Source organism: Trachurus japonicus, chromosome 9, assembly GCF_045865225.1.
Source record: "Trachurus japonicus isolate A0001 chromosome 9, Traja_1.0".
In the NCBI taxonomy this organism is placed as follows: Eukaryota; Metazoa; Chordata; class Actinopteri; order Carangiformes; family Carangidae; genus Trachurus; species Trachurus japonicus.
Window position 1 is genome coordinate 3,155,383 of NC_140915.1, and position 19,174 is coordinate 3,174,556.

At 45.9% G+C, this 19,174-nt stretch overlaps 1 protein-coding gene across 1 annotated transcript in view; it reads right to left on the reverse strand.

Moving 5' to 3' along the window:
- LOC146980629 (uncharacterized) overlaps nt 1-16,441 on the reverse strand; it is a 36,681-nt gene extending 20,240 nt beyond the window's left edge. Inside the window, 2 exon segments of the mRNA XM_085787981.1 lie at nt 14,123-15,279; nt 16,217-16,441. Coding sequence (XP_085644107.1) covers nt 14,123-15,279; nt 16,217-16,441 — 1,382 coding nt within the window.
- Nucleotides 16,442-19,174: the final 2,733 nt, after the last annotated feature.

A 19,174-nucleotide genomic window follows, 5' to 3' on the forward strand; every position in this document is an offset into this window, starting at 1 on the left:
TCATTGATCAGGGATTGATCAAAAACTATATGACCTATCAAAACGTGGAGTAATACGCCAATACACAAGACTTGTGTCTACTGTTTAAAGTTTAAATGGAGTCTCTAGGTGAAAGTATGCCTGAGCAGTAGACGTTTGTTAAACTCCAATGACTGGTCTTTTTCGCTCTTTTTTTCCCGCCCGTCCCATTGATTTTAATGCAAAAATTCTGCACAGTTTTTCGCGAGGGAGGAGGGGAGAGGAGAGGAGAGGAGAGGAGAGGAGGAGAGGAGAGGAGAGGAGAGGAGAGGAGAGGAGAGGAGGGGAGGGGAGGAGAGGAGAGGAGAGGAGGGGAGGGGAGAGGAGAGGAGGGGAGGAGAGGAGAGGAGGAGAGGAGAGGAGGGGAGGGGAGAGGAGAGGAGGGGAAAGGAGAGGAGAGGAGGGGAGGGGAGAGGAGAGGAGGAGAGGAGAGGAGGGGAAAGGAGAGGAGAGGAGGGGAGAGGAGAGGAGAGGAGAGGAGAGGAGAGGAGAGGAGAGGAGGGGAGAGGAGAGGAGAGGAGGGGAGGGGAGAGGAGAGGAGGAGAGGAGAGGAGGGGAAAGGAGAGGAGAGGAGGGGAGAGGAGAGGGCTCTGTGTGACCAGATGTGTCCCCAGCAGTCTAAGCCTATAGATAGATATCACGTGACGTCACACAGCGTTCTTAGCCGGTCACAGCGCCATCTTGGGTACCGACTTCCAAAGGCAGTCTATGGGCTGTGACCTAATACATCTATGGTTGTGACATCAAATCTCACAAAAATAGTGGATAAACCTTTTTTTATTACATGGCTCTATTGAATGTCGTATTCCGATAATTTATTGATATTTCTGATATTTATTTACATCTTGATTTTGCATTTAACAGTCTGTTATTCCTGTTTAACAGATCGTTGCTAAGTAAAATACACTAGGTAGGGACGCCGCTCTGATCAGCGCAGCACAGAAAAGAGAAACTATGCAGAATATTTACTTTCTGTTTCATTTTTTACCATCATTAAACAGCTTGGGAGACATGTACGCCAAGGGAGGCTGCCTCACTCTACTGAGTGTGAGCGGCACGTACGTTAACGTTGCTTTCGTGAATTGTAAACACACAGACGCCCCCTCGGTTTTTAGCGTCCAGCAGTTTAGCGGCTAATTCAACAGCAGTGATGGATAACTGTACCGGAGAGGCTCAACATGAGCTTCATTTGAGGAATAAACGGCAGCTTTTACCTGACGGGAGACCGACGCCTGAACTACGGTAGCTAGGGGGGGGGGGGTGCTCACCATTAACAAATGATTACATTACAATATCATGGAAAAGTCAAGTTCCAGTAGTTCAACCCCCCAACCAAGTATTGATTGATTGATTATAGACATAGTTTTCAGAAGGCCAACATTTCTATATTAAAAATGCTTTTTAAAAAAAGATCCTTTGCAATATTTCAATTTTGGAGATACTGAATTTTAGGTCTTCACTGAATGTTAGTCATAATTATTACTATTAAAATAAACTGAACAAATAAAGACATGGGATGTTTCATTCAGTGTGTAATGGATATAATGTGGACATAATGTGTTAGTTTCACAATTGAACACATTCTACATCGCGGAGGCGACGTCTCTCCTTCACCTCTGAAACGGGGCAGAGCTCCGTGGGAGACACCTGCCTGACACAGCAACGTAGGGAACCGTGCATGTCCGCGGTGCACAGCTACACGGACATCACAGCTCCACAGACATGCACGGGGGAAAAAACGGCGTCGCCGTCGCACCGACTGCACGCGGCTCCGCGCCGCTTTAATGAGCGTGCACGTCGCGCGTCTACTTTGGAGGTAGGCTGTTATCAGTGTAATCAGAGACAACCATGAATGAGTTCGCCTCAGTTTCACGTGATTGTCACTGTCAGCCTGTTAGAAAAACATTTTACTGACCCCAGCTGAGACGCTGAGACCCCCCCCCCCCCCCCCCCCCCCCCTCCCACCCAAAAACAAATTATTAATATATTTATAATTATTAATAGTTAACGGTTTGTGATAACGTAACTGTATAGATGGCGTGGATTGTGATGAGAAGGTGTTGCACATATTTTAAGACTTATCTGTGCAAACCATTGTGCAAAACCTGTTTGTTGTGCCTTTTTGCGTTATAAGATGATTTGCCGAATTCTTCTTCCATTCCTGCAGCCTTTTGTCTCAATGTTAACGATGGCAAAATGTCCAGATATTTTATTACTTTATGAAAATAAATGTCTGTGAGTTAAAAAGAAGTGGGCTACGCATTTCTGATTTGATTTGGCTTTTCGTGTATTTGGAGGAGAGACAGAGCGAGCGAGCGAGCGAGAGAGAGAGAGAGACGAGGAAGTCCGCTGGGTGAGCTAGATTAACTTTTAACGGGAGAGAGAGCGGCGCACCGCGCTGTCAAAGATCGTCTCAGCAGAAATGGTGTGTGCTTTCAAGGCAAGGCCATCAAAATGAGAAATATCCATATCCAAACTACATCAGGCAGCAGTCTTCTGGTCAGAGAGGATGTGGCTGCACTGATCTTAATAGAGGTTAACTCAGTGTTCGGTATCCAGCATGGCGGCGGCCAGGTGGAACGCACCGTGACGTCACCTACTGATAAGTATCTATTGATAGCTTTCAGTGACGTCACTTCCCAGGGACCTGGCGGTCAAAAGCAACATTCCAAAATGGCAGCGCAACGGACTTTCTATGGACAAACAACCGAGTAATGACTTAAATCATCTGCCAGCAGCCGAGAAAGAAAGATATAAAAACAACTTTTTTTTGGGCACTTGTGACCCATATTCAACACCAGCTGCTGTATACCAGCTGTTTAAGATGACCAGTTCCCTGCCGAAGCTCGAGTTGGGCGATGTTTACGTTTACCTGGTGGAGAATCCATCATCCTCCACCGCTTGCAACCAATACCTCCGGTGTTATGGCTCAACTGGTTTCTGATTAAAAGCCCCATTTTGTAGTTTTTTTTAATCTTAAAATAATGTTTCTGAACTCATTGAAGTGGTAGAAATGTACCTGTAACTTTCCTGTGTGGGAACACCGTCCTGGTACTGCAGCTCCGCTGAGCTCCACAGTCTGAGCTCCAGCCCACTGAGCCCAGGCTCCCTGCTCCTCTCACCCACAAACCAGAGCCCTTAGCTGGGCTGCACGGTGACCAGCTGCCCCCCCTTTACCCCCCGGAGCTTTGCTACGCACCGCTACCGACGGCAACGATGACGGCGGTGCGATAGCAGCAGGACCGGTGGCGGCGGCGGCGATGGTAACCCGGCGGGACCGCCCGCCACCGGACAGTACCGCCCGCGGCGGCAGCGACACGGTAACGGGGGTCGGGACCGACCATGGCATGGCGATGGCGATGACCGGTATTGTTTAGCGTATTTTCAGAGTTTTTTCCATTAGTTCGTAACTTTAACATGACAGGCTTTGTCATAGTGTGCACTGCAGTGTTGTGCAGAGTGAGAGTAGTGTGGCGCTGACTGTCCGTATGGAGGAATAAGCTCACTCACAGACGCATATTGGCTGCAGTAACATGTGAACTGCGGCTTGATTTGTGAATTTGTGACAAATCTGCGGACGGAAGTGCAGCACAGCTGTTGTTCGGTACGGTAACCAGTTAAAACAGACACCAGTTGGGCCACAACACCGGTATTTTTGAAGCAGCAGGGAGCAGTGTGTGTTTTTCTGCCTTGTCCTAAGCCGCGGACAACGGGGAAGTGGATTGTTTTGACCGCCAGGGGGGCGTTCCATACGGGCCGTGACGTCACATGAAAGCTATCAATAGCAGTAGCTATAAAATGGTTCAGAGCTACCTGAACCAGCCCTAACTAAAAGCCCTGTCATAAAGGAAGGTCTTAAGTCTAGACTTAAATGTAGTTAGAGTGTCTGCCTCTTTGACCCATGGAGAGAGCTGGTTCCACAGTATAGAAGCCTGGTAACTGAATGCTCTACCTCCCAGTCTGTTTTTAGAGATACTGGGAGTCACTAACAGACCTGCGTTCTGGGAGCGGAGTGCTCTGGTAGGACAGTAAGGAATGATTAGTTCTTTCAGATAGGATGGAGCTTTATCATTAAGAGCCTTATAAGTCAGCAGAAAGACTTTGAAGTCTTTTCTAAATCCTACAGGAAGCCAGTGGAGAGAAGCTAAAATGGGCTAAGATGTGTTCTCTCTAGTCCAACGCAGAAGGTTTGGTTGAAATCGGGCCGGTGGTTTTGGAGAAAATGACCAAAAACCACACAGGCCATTTTGAAAAAGGAGGCCACTCCGCGGGTTACTTTTTTTTTTTGACCAAACATTTTTTTTTTTTGACCAAAAATAAAAATTTCTCCAAACTCGGATATATCATCTGGGGGTCCGAGGGGAGTCCAACGCAGAAGGTTTGGTTGAAATCGGGCCGGTGGTTTTGGAGAAAATGACCAAAAACCACACAGGCCATTTTGAAAAAGGAGGCCACTCCGCGGGTTACTTTTTTTTTTTTGACCAAAAATTAAAATTTCTCCAAACTCGGATATATCATCTGGGGGTCCGAGGGGAGTCCAACGCAGAAGGTTTGGTTGAAATCGGGCAGGTGGTTTTGGAGAAAATGACCAAAAACCACACAGGCCATTTTGAAAAAGGAGGCCACTCCGCTGGTTACTTTTTTTTTTTTGACCAAAAATAAAAATTTCTCCAAACTCGGATATATCATCTGGGGGTCCGAGGGGAGTCCAACGCAGAAGGTTTGGTTGAAATCGGGCCGGTGGTTTTGGAGAAAATTACCAAAAACCACACAGGCCATTTTGAAAAAGGAGGCCACTCCGCGGGTTACTTTTTTTTTTTGACCAAACATTTTTTTTTTTTGACCAAAAATAAAAATTTCTCCAAACTCGGATATATCATCTGGGGGTCCGAGGGGAGTCCAACGCAGAAGGTTTGGTTGAAATCGGGCCGGTGGTTTTGGAGAAAATGACCAAAAACCACACAGGCCATTTTGAAAAAGGAGGCCACTCCGCGGGTTACTTTTTTTTTTTGACCAAAAATTAAAATTTCTCCAAACTCGGATATATCATCTGGGGGTCCGAGGGGAGTCCAACGCAGAAGGTTTGGTTGAAATCGGGCAGGTGGTTTTGGAGAAAATGACCAAAAACCACACAGGCCATTTTGAAAAAGGAGGCCACTCCGCTGGTTACTTTTTTTTTTTGACCAAAAATAAAAATTTCTCCAAACTCGGATATATCATCTGGGGGTCCGAGGGGAGTCCAACGCAGAAGGTTTGGTTGAAATCGGGCCGGTGGTTTTGGAGAAAATTACCAAAAACCACACAGGCCATTTTGAAAAAGGAGGCCACTCCGCGGGTTACTTTTTTTTTTTGACCAAAAATTAAAATTTCTCCAAACTCGGATATATCATCTGGGGGTCCGAGGGGAGTCCAACGCAGAAGGTTTGGTTGAAATCGGGCAGGTGGTTTTGGAGAAAATGACCAAAAACCACACAGGCCATTTTGAAAAAGGAGGCCACTCCGCGGGTTACTTTTTTTTTGACCAAACTTTTTTTTTTTTTGACCAAAAATTAAAATTTCTCCAAACTCGGATATATCATCTGGGGGTCCGAGGGAAGTCCAACGCAGAATGTTTGGTTGAAATCAGGCCGGTGGTTTTGGAGAAAATGACCAAAAACCACACAGGCTATTTTGAAAAAGGAGGCCACTCCGCGGGTTACTTTTTTTTTTTTTGACCAAAAATTAAAATTTCTCCAAACTCGGATATATCATCAGGGGGTCCGAGGGGAGTCCAACGCAGAAGGTTTGGTTGAAATCGGGCCGGTGGTTTTGGAGAAAATGACCAAAAACCACACAGGCCATTTTGAAAAAGGAGGCCACTCCGCGGGTTACTTTTTTTTTTTGACCAAACTTTTTTTTTTTTTTACCAAAAATTAAAATTTCTCCAAACTCGGATATATCATCTGGGGGTCCGAGGGAAGTCCAACGCAGAATGTTTGGTTGAAATCAGGCCGGTGGTTTTGGAGAAAATGACCAAAAACCACACAGGCCATTTTGAAAAAGGAGGCCACTCCGCGGGTTAATTTTTTTTTTTTGACCAAAAATAAAAATTTCTCCAAACTCGGATATATCATCTGGGGGTCCGAGGGGAGTCCAACGCAGAAGGTTTGGTTGAAATCGGGCCGGTGGTTTTGGAGAAAATGACCAAAAACCACACAGGCCATTTTGAAAAAGGAGGCCACTCCGCGGGTTACTTTTTTTTTTTGACCAAACTTTTTTTTTTTTTTGACCAAAAATTAAAATTTCTCCAAACTCGGATATATCATCTGGGGGTCCGAGGGAAGTCCAACGCAGAATGTTTGGTTGAAATCAGGCCGGTGGTTTTGGAGAAAATGACCAAAAACCACACAGGCTATTTTGAAAAAGGAGGCCACTCCGCGGGTTACTTTTTTTTTTTTTGACCAAAAATTAAAATTTCTCCAAACTCGGATATATCATCAGGGGGTCCGAGGGGAGTCCAACGCAGAAGGTTTGGTTGAAATCGGGCCGGTGGTTTTGGAGAAAATGACCAAAAACCACACAGGCCATTTTGAAAAAGGAGGCCACTCCGCGGGTTACTTTTTTTTTTTGACCAAACTTTTTTTTTTTTTGACCAAAAATTAAAATTTCTCCAAACTCGGATATATCATCTGGGGGTCCGAGGGAAGTCCAACGCAGAATGTTTGGTTGAAATCAGGCCGGTGGTTTTGGAGAAAATGACCAAAAACCACACAGGCCATTTTGAAAAAGGAGGCCACTCCGCGGGTTAATTTTTTTTTTTTGACCAAAAATTAAAATTTCTCCAAACTCGGATATATCATCTGGGGGTCCGAGGGGAGTCCAACGCAGAAGGTTTGGTTGAAATTGGGCCGGTGGTTTTGGAGAAAATGACCAAAAACCACACAGGCTATTTTGAAAAAGGAGGCCACTCCGCGGGTTACTTTTTTTTTTTTTGACCAAAAATTAAAATTTCTCCAAACTCGGATATATCATCTGGGGGTCCGAGGGAAGTCCAACGCAGAATGTTTGGTTGAAATCAGGCCGGTGGTTTTGGAGAAAATGACCAAAAACCACACAGGCCATTTTGAAAAAGGAGGCCACTCCGCGGGTTAATTTTTTTTTTTTGACCAAAAATTAAAATTTCTCCAAACTCGGATATATCATCTGGGGGTCCGAGGGGAGTCCAACGCAGAAGGTTTGGTTGAAATTGGGCCGGTGGTTTTGGAGAAAATGACCAAAAACCACACAGGCCATTTTGAAAAAAAGGGCCACTCCGCGGGTTAAAGTTTTTTCTTAATGTAGTGTTATTTCATAGCTGTAGGGATCAGTGCCCGGTGCGATGGCCCGTGGCCCTAATAAACCAAAGGAAAAAAATAAACTATCACTAGAAGATTATCCTCCACAACAGCAATGCGTATGCAGTCCAGTGTTCCAGGGATGGAGAAAATGTAGCCTGCGGAAATTAAGTGTAAGGGGAATTGTGTGACAGGGCTGAGTGTGAGGGTGTTTCAGATGCTGAGCCTACCACACCAGAGAGTGTAGCAGGACCTGTCCAGTGACCACGGGGTATCTGGGGTTCACTTCACTCTGGTTCCAGGGTGCCATTGCGAAGGGCCGCCATGCCGAACATTTACTTTAATATGTCGGAATGCCGGCCCTTAATTATTTATGGAAAAGGGGTGCCTTTCTGAACCTGAAAAAAGTCCGCCATTTAAAGGTTTAACACACTGGGTACATACATTGCAGTGAATGCTTTCGTAGCACAGTGGTGAGAGCATCCGCCTCTAGCGCGGGAGATCAGTGTTTGACACCCGGAGGAGCTGCATATTAGCAGAGACTTTCTTGGCCGCTACACCTGATCTTTTTACTAAACTAAACCAACTCCTGTCTACATTGCCTAAACCCAACCAAAGCACAGAGCAAGGACATGTATTTTTCAGCAGGAGCACCGCGGCTGCATCAGACTCGCACCTGGGTGAAACTTTGGAGGGGGGGGGGGGGGCTGTCCCCGCGGCGCGATCGTGTCAAGCCGGGCAGGAAGTCAAACCACGAGAGAATCCGGTCAATTTTCAAAATAAAACACATTAGGAAGGAAGGAAGGAAGGAATTTTCGGAATGGGGGTCGCCCCCCCCTACACTCTGTTATGATTAGATGTTATTACATGTTTGACCGCTAGGCGGCAGTACTGGTTAGTAGTCAGCTTGCCGTACCATATAAGACAGTAGAGCAAGACTGCATGGAGCCACATGTATGTTGTTGAGAACGTGAGACATTAAACTAAGTTACTTGCTATCAACACGGCCTCATCCTTGGAACACGAACATGACATGGTACCAGGAGTAAACTCGAATGGGCGACATGGATTTAAAACCACCGGAAAGTTTGAAACTGACGGGGAATGTCGACGAGAACTGGCGCACCTTCAAACAGCGGTTTCACCTTTATGTTGCTGCTATGGGACTCGAGGCTAAGCCGGAAGCAAGAAAGGTAGCGCTGCTGCTAACAATAGCAGGGCCACAGGCCATAGAAGTATTTAACACGTTCGTGTTTGACAGTCCTGAAGATAATGAAAAGTTGGATGTAGTGCTTAGCAAGTTTGATAGTCACTGTTCTCCGAAGAAGAACGAGACGTACGAGAGGTACGTGTTTCGGTCTCGTACACAGCTGCAGCATGAGCCCTTCGATAGCTTCCTGACGGACTTGCGGCTAAAGGCGCAGTCCTGCAACTTCGCGGCGCTGACGGACTCCATGGTCCGGGACCAGATCGTCTACGGTGTGGCGGATAAAAAGGGAGCGTGCCTATGTTCCCACAGCCCTATGTTCCCTCAGCCCTATGTTCCCTCTGGACTCTCTCTACCTATCTGTACTCTACCTATCTGGCCTGTCTAGCCTCTACCGGGTCTTTTTACTAAACTTAACCAACTCCTTTCTTCATTGCCTAAACCCAACCAATGGTGGGACCAAAGGGCTGAGGAACATAGGGCCTAATTTTCAGTGACAACAAAAGTTAGAAATGAGGGAACATAGGGCTGAGGGAACATAGGGCTGTGGGAACATAGGAATGACCCCGATAAAAAGGTCAGAGAGAGGCTACTACGGGAGATGGAGCTAACGCTGGCAGGAGCCATTAAGATCTGCCAGGCCAGTGAGCTGTCCCAAAGGCACGTGAGGACGTTCAGCGAGATGTCTGCAGTCGCCTCGGCGCAGAGCGACAGCGCGGCAGCGGTTGGAGCAGTGTCGTATCAGCGGAGACGGCGCACACAGACCCGGCCTGCACAGCAGGAGGACGTGATGATAAACTGCAAGCGCTGCGGCTCACAGCACAAGCCTAGACAGTGTCCAGCGTTTGGTAAGCAATGCTCCAGTTGCCAAGGCAAGAATCATTTTGCTAAACAATGCTTCTCCAAACGAAAAGAGTGGAAAAAAGAAAAAACTGTAAACTTAATAGACGAGCCTGATCTAAGTGACACGTTCTTTGTTGGAATGGTGAATTGTGAAAGTGATCAAATAAATAAGCCAGACAATGTAAATGATGTCACTACAGAAGATAAGTGGATAGCTCCTCTAATGATAAATGGGACTGTAGTCACCATGAGATTGGACACTGGTGCGAAAGCAAATCTCATAAGCATGTGTGATGTGAAGGCAATGAAAAATAAGCCACAAATAAAAAGAAAAGAATCTGGACTGAAAGACTACAATGGACGGCCAATCAAATGTTTGGGCACATGCAGGTTGAGTGTCACAGTTAAAGGAAAAGTGCACCACCTATTCTTCTTTGTTGTGAATGAGGGACGGGAATCACTTCTTGGTGACAGAGCCTGTGAAGAACTGGGGCTTGTGAAAAGAGTGCATCGCATCGTTCCAACCATAAACCCAACAAATGACTCTATGGACACAATTGTTCAGAACTTTTCAGATGTTTTCAAGGGTTTTGGTGTTTTGCCCTTCACATATAAAATACAGTTGAAAGAAGGAGCCCAACCAGTTGTGCATGCAGCACGCAGAGTTCCGGCGCCACTGAAAGACTGCCTAAAGAAAGAACTCAACAGAATGATCATGCTAGGAGTGATCAAAAAGGTTAATGAGCCTACAGACTGGGTCAACTCACTGGTCATCACAAAGAAGAAGAATGGTGAGTTGAGAATATGTATGGACCCTAAAGACTTAAACGAGAGCATAAAGCGTGAACATTATCAAATACCTACACGTGAAGAGATCCTCAGTGAAATGTCAGGTGCCAAATACTTCACAAAGCTTGACGCCTCACAAGGCTTCTGGCAGCTAAAACTGGATGAAAGCAGCACCAAGTACTGTACCTTTAATACGCCCTTCGGCAGACACTGCTTTCTCAGACTGCCTTTTGGAATCAAGTCAGCACCTGAAATATTTCACAGAGCGATGGAGCAGATCATCGAGGGCTTGGATGGAGTTCGAGTCTACATTGATGACATCATCATATGGGGGTCCACAGCCCAAGAGCACAACGAGAGGCTGAACAGAGTTATGGAGCGCATACAAAAGTATGGACTGAAACTCAACAAGAGTAAATGTGAGTTTGGCGTTCAAGAGATCCTCTTCCTGGGAGACAAGCTGTCTGCACGTGGTGTCCAACCGGATAAAGACAAAATACATGCAATACAGAACATGCCAAGGCCCACAGACAAGACAGGGGTGCTACGCATCATGGGGATGGTGAATTTCATAGGTAAATTCATTCCCAATCTGACAGCAAAGACATCATGCATACGAGAGCTTCTGCACAGGGACTGTGAGTTTAAATGGACAGTGAAACATGAGCATGAGTGGCAAAAACTCAAGGACACACTGAGCACAGCACCTTTGTTGTCATTTTATGACCACACGAAGAGGATAAAAGTGTCTACAGATGCTTCCAAAGATGGTATTGGTGCCGTTCTACTCCAGGCTGAGGGTGAGCACTGGAAACCGGTAGCCTATGCATCTCGGGCTATGACAAAAACTGAATGCCGATACGCTCAGATCGAAAAAGAATGTTTGGGACTGGCGTATGGTTTGGAGCGGTTTCATAGCTACGTGTACGGCCTGCCGTCTTTCACAGTCGAAACTGATCATCGACCGCTGGTCGCCATCATCAAAAAGAATCTGAATGAAATGTCTCCACGGATTCAGCGGTTAATGATGAAGATGCAAAGGTATGATTTTGAACTGATATATACTCCAGGTAAACACCTAGTCCTTGCTGATGCCCTATCCAGAGCAACTACAGGCGACAGTGTGAGTGCAACAGACGAGGACATACAGTGTCACGTGAACATGGTGTCGGCTACACTGCCTGTGTCTGACACAAAGTCAAGACAAATAGCGGAGGCTACAGCAAAGGATGCTGAGCTACAGCATGTCATGAGGAACATGGATGAGGGATGGCCAGCTGGTTCGTGTCCACAATTTTACCATGTCAGAGGTGAGCTTAGTACTGTGGACGGTCTGCTGTTGAAAAAGGGCAGGATTGTTATTCCACGGGCTTTGAGAATGGACATGTTGCACAGGATACATGAAGGCCATCTCGGCATCGAAAAGTGCAAAAGGAGGGCGAGAGACACGGTTTTCTGGCCCGGACTGAACAAAGACATTGAAACACTTATAAGTAAATGTGAAACATGCCAGAAACACAGGAACAAGCAGAGCAAAGAGCCTATGGTGGTAGCTGAGGTGCCAACAGCACCATGGCACAAAGTAGGAATGGACTTGTTTCATCTCAGAGGTAAAGACTATTTAGTGGTAATGGATTACTACTCAAACTTCCCTGAGATGGCGCTACTAACAAGCTCAACATCAACTTGTGTCATAACACATGCTAAATCTATCTTCGCCAGGCATGGCATCCCACACACCGTGGTGAGCGACAATGGCCCCTGCTTCAGCAGCAAAGAATGGCAGAAGTTTGCAGTGCAATATGATTTCAAGCATGTGACGTCAAGCCCACACTATGCACAGTCAAACGGGCAAGCTGAAAAAGGAGTTCACATTCTCAAGCAACTCCTAAAGAAAGCAGCTGACAGTGACTCAGATCCGTATCTGGCTTTATTGAGCTACAGAGCATCACCTCTTCAGTGCGGCCTATCACCAGCTGAACTGCTGATGAAGAGGAAGCTACGAACAACTTTGCAGAGTCATCAAAACGACAAATTAAAGCAAAAGAATCACTCAAAGATTGAACATAAGCTACGACAACAGAAAATGATGCAAAAGTCATTCTATGACCGGACAACCAAGCATCTCCCTCCACTGACTAACAACGACACAGTCAGGATTGAGGATGCTGATGGATGGAGTACAAAAGCAACTGTCCTGCAAGAAGTTGCTCCACGATCGTACACAGTGAAAACTGATGATGGACAAATCCTCAGACGCAATCGTCGCAGTCTGTTAAAGACTCCTCAAGGGACTGTTGGTGAGCTCAGTGTAACCTGTGGTGAATCTCAGGTAACTCCCACACCTGTTATGGACTGTAACACTGACTCTCACACACCTACTCCAAGTGAACCTGAGTTAAGAAGGTCCACAAGAGAAATCAGAAAGCCTGATAGACTGAACTTATAAACAAAGAAAATTCAATATGCATGTTAAAGATGTTGAACAAAATGTATATTGATTGATGTTGTGAATGTGTTCTAAATGGTCTAGTGTTGGCTTAGATATGAGTTGTGCAATCTGATATAAACTGCTTATGTGTTGCAGAGTTATGCTGAATGTGAAATGGTTAAAATAACTGACACAGCTAATGTGATAATTCATGTTAATGCATTTTACCTTAGAAAAGGGGGGATGTTATGATTAGATGTTATTACATGTTTGACCGCTAGGCGGCAGTACTGGTTAGTAGTCAGCTTACCGTACCATATAAGACAGTAGAGCAAGACTGCATGGAGCCACATGTATGTTGTTGAGAACGTGAGACATTAAACTAAGTTACTTGCTATCAACACGGCCTCATCCTTGGAACACGAACATGACACACTCTACATCAAGTGGGTGGCTCGCCATTGTGTCACTTCACAGGAAGGTCCAAACAAAAAATAAAAAACCAAAAGAACAGAAAAACAAAAACACCTGACCTGTCAACAGACAGGGTCAGAGAAATGTCATCAGTGCTACGTCACTGCATAGTTTACGTTTGGGAACGTAAGCGACTGCATAGTTAGGTTTGCACATACCGGTACGTCGCACGATAACAGCAAACGCAGCAGTTAACGGTTGCGTAATCATGACAAATTAAAAATGCTGCCATGTTATAGAACTTAATAAAAGAAAAGAAAATGTAATGCAGACTGATCAGCTCATTGTGAAACATAATTTATTGATGTGAATGTGGTGATTTCTGTACAGAGCCCCAGGCAGCGCTGCTCTGCTGTCCAATACACACATGAAGCTTCACTTTTCATTCAAACAAACTAATGTGACTGCTACAATTGTTAGATTTCATCAATGAGACCAACATTTATCTCCTATAAAGAATTTAACCAGCCGGCAGTAAACCTCTTAAAACCTGCGGGTTAGGGTTAGGTTTGGGGACGTCATCTGGTGGTTTGGGAAACACTGACATTTTTCAACATTTTTTAAAAACATTTTATTGACCAAACAACAAATCGATGAATCATTTACATATCAACAGGCTAATCAATGATGAAAATAATCGTTAGTTGCTCAGGTGTAGGACCGTCCTGTCCCGTCCTCTAGCTGCTGTGGAGCTGCTGGTGTTTCTTCAGGTTGTTGGACTGGCTGAAGGCCTTTCCACACTGCCCACACACGTATGGTTTTTCTCTGGTGTGGACACGTTGGTGGGCCGTTAATTTTCCTAAGGTAGTGAACCCCTTCCCACACTGCCCACACACGTACGGCCTCTCTCCGGTGTGGATGCGCTGGTGGGCTGCTAACCTACTGGAGTCAGCGACCGCCTTCCCACACACTTATGGCCTCTCTCCGGTGTGGATGCGCTGGTGGACCTTTAAGTATCCGGAGCTCTTGAACCACTTCCCACACTGCTCACAGCTGTACGGCCTCTCTCCGGTGTGGACACACTGGTGGACCTTTAAGTGTCCGGACCTCTTGAACCACTTCCCACACTGCTCACAGCTGTACGGCCTCTCTCCGGTGTGGTCACGCCGATGGATCGTTAACGCTCCGGATTGAGTGAACGCCTTCCCACACTGCTCACAGCTGTACGGCTTCTCTCCGGTGTGGATGCGCCGGTGGACCGTTAAATTTGAGGGGCTAGCGTAGGCCTTCCCACACTGCTCACAGCTGTACGGCTTCTCTCCGGTGTGGATGCGCCGGTGGACCGTTAAATTTGAGGGGCTAGCGTAGGCCTTCCCACACTGCTCGCAGCTGTACGGCTTCTCTCCGGTATGGTAATGCTGATGGATCGTTAACTCTTTGGAGGTAGCGAACGCCTTCCCGCACTGCTCACAGCTGAACGGCTTCTCTCCGGTGTGGACACGCCGATGGACTGCTAAATGTCCGGAGGTAGCGAACGCCTTCTCGCAGTGCTCGCAGCTGTACGGCTTCTCTCCGGTATGGTAACGCTGATGGATCGTTAACTCTTTGGAGGTAGCGAACGCCTTCCCACACTGCTCACAGCTGTACGGCCTCTCTCTGGTGTGGACACGCCGATGGATCGTTAACGCTCCGGATTGAGTGAACCACTTCCCACACTGTTCGCAGCTGTAGAGCTTTTCTCCGGTGTGGACGCGCCGATGGACTGTTAACGCTCCGGGTTGAGTGAACCCCTTCCCACACTGCTCACAGGTGTATGGTTTCTCTCCAGTGTGGATGCGCCGGTGGGCCCTTAAATTTGAGGAGCTAGCGAACCCCTTCCCACACTGCTCGCAGCTGTACGGCCTCTCTCTGGTGTGGACGCGCCGGTGGATCATTAATTGTCTGGAGGTAGCGAACCCCTTCCCACATTGCTCACAGCTGTACGGCTTCTCTCCGGTGTGGATCCGCTGGTGGATTTTCAGGGCGTCTGCCCTTCTGAAGGCGGCGCCACACTGCTCACAGCTGTACGGCTTCTCTCCGGCGTGGATCCGCTGGTGAATTTTCAGTCCTGACAAGTCGGTGCACGATGTGCCGCACTGCTCGCACCTGTACGCCGTCTGTCCACATTGGCGCCGCCGGCGGTGAGCGTTCAGATGAACTGAGGTCCTGAACGCGTTCCCACACCCATTACAGCTGTGTGGTTTCACCTTGGTGTGGTCCTGTTTCTATGGCAACAGACAGGGAGAGAGAGAATTAATCAATGATGGATGATGGATGGACATTTGTTTTCCTTTTTAAAAATTCTTCATTCAAGGTGCACAGAAAAGAAAAGTGAATTTGATTCCACTATGGCCAGTGATATTGGATCCGTCATCCGTCAATCAAACGTCTGAGACACACACACACACACACACCGAGCTTGGTCTCACCCCAAACACTGAATATCCCGCCCGCTTGATAACGACGAGGAGATGGGCATGAGGGAGGGGGATGGAGGATGAGAATGGCGAATGATTGGCCAGTGTTAGAGCACCAAGGCAGCACCTTTCTTCTGTCTAATGCAGCTTCACATTTCGTTCAAACAATGCGGCGGCCACAATTGTCAGACTTCATCAATGAGACCAGCATTTATCTCCCAAAAAGCCGGCCGGCGGTAACCCTCTAAAAAACATGCGGGGAAATTTAATTAGCCGCAGATAATCCCTCCGTGCTTATTTACGGTACAACAGCACGACCTCGAGTGTGATATTGCTTTTATACAACAGTGCTACGAGCGCATTTTAGAACAGTAATAAACTACAAGAGATTATGATTTGTTTGTTTATTTAATCATTTCTTTGGCTCCGCCAACAGAAATAGTTCCGCAACTGGAAGGGAGACAAGGCTGTTGCCAGGCAACACATAAACATTAAACTAGCTAGCTACTAGCTACAAGCTTTTCCACCGAGCTGCTTCCAGTGCAGTTAATATAAACACAGTTGAAGCTAAGTAGCTGAGCTACGTGGCTAACAACAGCTAGCGCTAATATCAAAACACATCGCCGTCAAAAAGTAGGCAGGTTAGGTTTTAGACTTTTTAGTGAACCACAAAAAGTAGAGTTAGCAGCTAACAGCTGTTAGCTTCATCTCTTGACTCGCTCCCACTGAAAACAGAAACACAGACCTGTGGACGTGAACCGGACGGACCGGAGGGCTCCTTGTCCTGGTGGACCGCGTGCTGCTCCTCCCCCGTAGTCCCAGTCTGGTCCTGGTTCTCCTCCTTTACTATGTTGTAGTCCTGGTGCTGGTTCTCCTCCTTAATGCCGGTCGTGTTCTGATCCAGGTCGCTAATCTCCCGGTCCAGGTTCTCCTCCTTCATCCTGGTCCTGGTCAGACGGGACCTCCTCATGGTGCCTTTCCACTGGCTCAGTACGGTACAGCACGGCTCTACTCGGTTTTATCCTCTTCTCCTCCTCCAGCCCCTCCCACCTGCTACCTGCTACTTCTTTGGTAACGCCCTAACGCCCCAGCCCTAAACGTGACGTCAGCCGACTGCCTTCCCCTGATTGGCCAGAGCGTCGTCACTGGAAGACGAGTGAGTCTGGAGCTGAGGAGAGGGCCATCTGTTTTCCTTTGTATTCTCGCGAGCATGGTGTGTTTTTTCGGTCAGGACTCAATGTCCACATTGACTGGGCAATAAGTGCCTGCTACTGGTTTACAAATCACTGAATTTTTTTTTTTTTTTTTTTTTGTGCTTTATTGTAAGCATAACATAATTATCTAAACACATAACATAGCATTATGCATTATACAGAGAGATAGAGGTGGACAAAGCAGACAGGGGGATAATGTAAAAGGAAACAAAAATGACAAAACAATACAAATAATGACATTACAAATAAAAATTAAATAAATAAATAAATACAAATAAACATTGCCAGATTTGGAAGAATCCATTTACCTAGTAAAAAGTTCTTAAAGAGGGGCTATGTTAAATCTTTCAAAAATACAGTTCGTTTTCATAGCTTTTTTATTTTTAATGTCTTTTATTGTAGTTGCATATTGGAGAATTTCTTGTGTGAAATGATCCAGGCTGGGTTTTGATTCTGTCCATTTTTTTTTGTGGATATGAAATTTGGCCATAAGTACTACCAGTTGTATAAAGAATGTTGTGTCTTTGTCCAGCTTGTTGTTTTTTACAAATCACTGAATGGTTTAGGTCCAGAATACATGAATGACATGTCAGTAGAGTCTAAACCCAGTAGAGCTCTGAGATCTACTGACTCAGGTCAGATAGTGGAGCTCAGAGTTCAGACCAGACATGGTGAAGCAGCATTTAGCTGTTATGCTGCAACAACTGGAACAAACTACCAGCAGACCTGAGATCAGCCCCAACTGTCAGCACTTTTAAATCCAGGTTAAAAACATTTCTCTTTTCATGTGCTTATAGCTGAGAACTTAAAACTTTATCTATTTTATTTTTATTTTACTTTTATTTGCTCTTGCTTTTAACTATGTTTTCAGTGTTTTGTTTGTTTTTATTCTGTCTTATGCTTCTTTTTTTTAATGTTCTGTCTTTATGTAAAGCACATTGCCTTGCCTTGCCTTGCCTTGCCTTGCCTTGCCTTGCCTTGCCTTGCCTTGCCTTGCGGTTAACTTGTCCACTTGTCCACAGGTATTGTCACCTGACTCTGCATCACTTGCATCAGTGTCATCTAACATCATGTCCACATCACATTATCCATTTTGGATGATAGCACTCACGTCCAGCACACTGTATCAAGGATCTGTCCTTCTGAAATGGAAAAAATAAATGTGAAACAAATGTTTACCTATGTATAAATCCTACACATGCTTATTAGCTTGTAGATTACCTGCAGGAAAAGTTGGGGTGGTAGGGGAATTTAGTAAAATATAAAGTGTTTACACATTCACACATTTCACCAGTCACACAACACTGTCTGGCTAACCTATTACTGTGATTAGCATCCTAAAAGGCAGGTATGCATGCGCCCCCAACTTACCACCACACCCTACACTCTGAACATTCACACCTGCTCCAGAACATTACCACCTCCAAGCATCCCCCATTACTGCTTTGACTATGAATGGATTAGAAAATGAGCATGAACTGCTCAGCTTTCTGTGATGAGAGGAAACATCTCACAGAATTGAAGATAGGCCTAGGTAGAAATGAAGTAGTAAATTAAAATGATAAGCCATGGCAATATATTTAATTCCCATATAAATAACAAATACAATATCATAAAACTAGAAAATTTCCTCTCGGGAAATTTTGAATGGGCCACGGGGCTACTGCGGGTTGTGCCATCTCTGTCAACATGGGAATCAAACCCACGATCTTAAGGTCAAGACAGAGCTGATCAGACAGACACATGATCATCTTTCTATAAGCACTGATATGGAGGAGCTGTAACCACATTAGGTTAACTGTGTGTGTGTGTGTGTAACTGTAATCACATGAAGCTGGCTCTAGAGTCTGTGTGTGTGTGTGTGACTGACTTGACACATAGTTAGTTAGTAGCTGCATCCTGTGTCAGTCTGATTTAGCTGTGTCTGTGTTTATAAACATTTAAACGAGCGCCAGGTGGATTGTTTATGAAGTTAACGAGCTCTGGCCTGAGGATCAAAGAGGTTACCACGGCGATAGGCCGCAGGCTGAGACAGACAGAAACGTGGAGAAAAAGAGCCATTTTCTGCCTCTGCACCGGTCTCACATTTAGGCTTAGGGTGAGAAAACGGTAACTCCTATCAGAACAAAACACAGATCAACGTTGCTCTAAGGACTTACTGAAAATTTTGATACGATTTGGTGTTTCTACAGTAAATATTTTGGCGACGCTGGCAGTTTTAAAACATCAGGCCGTTCTGCTTCTCTCAGAAAATATTTGTATTGGACTCAATGAGGAGCAGAGACAGACGTGGCCGCACTTAGAGGCTCAGAGTTTAAATTCTGTAAGTCACTCTGATATTTTGAGCAGATTAAGAGATCGAGGATGAGCTCGTCTACAAACGTGGCGGAAATGATGTGTGTAGAGTGTAAATTGTGGCCGTTTGGAGTTTGGAAAGAGAAAAAATCAGGAGTTTTTCTGGCATCTCTCCCACTCTAACCGATGATGTC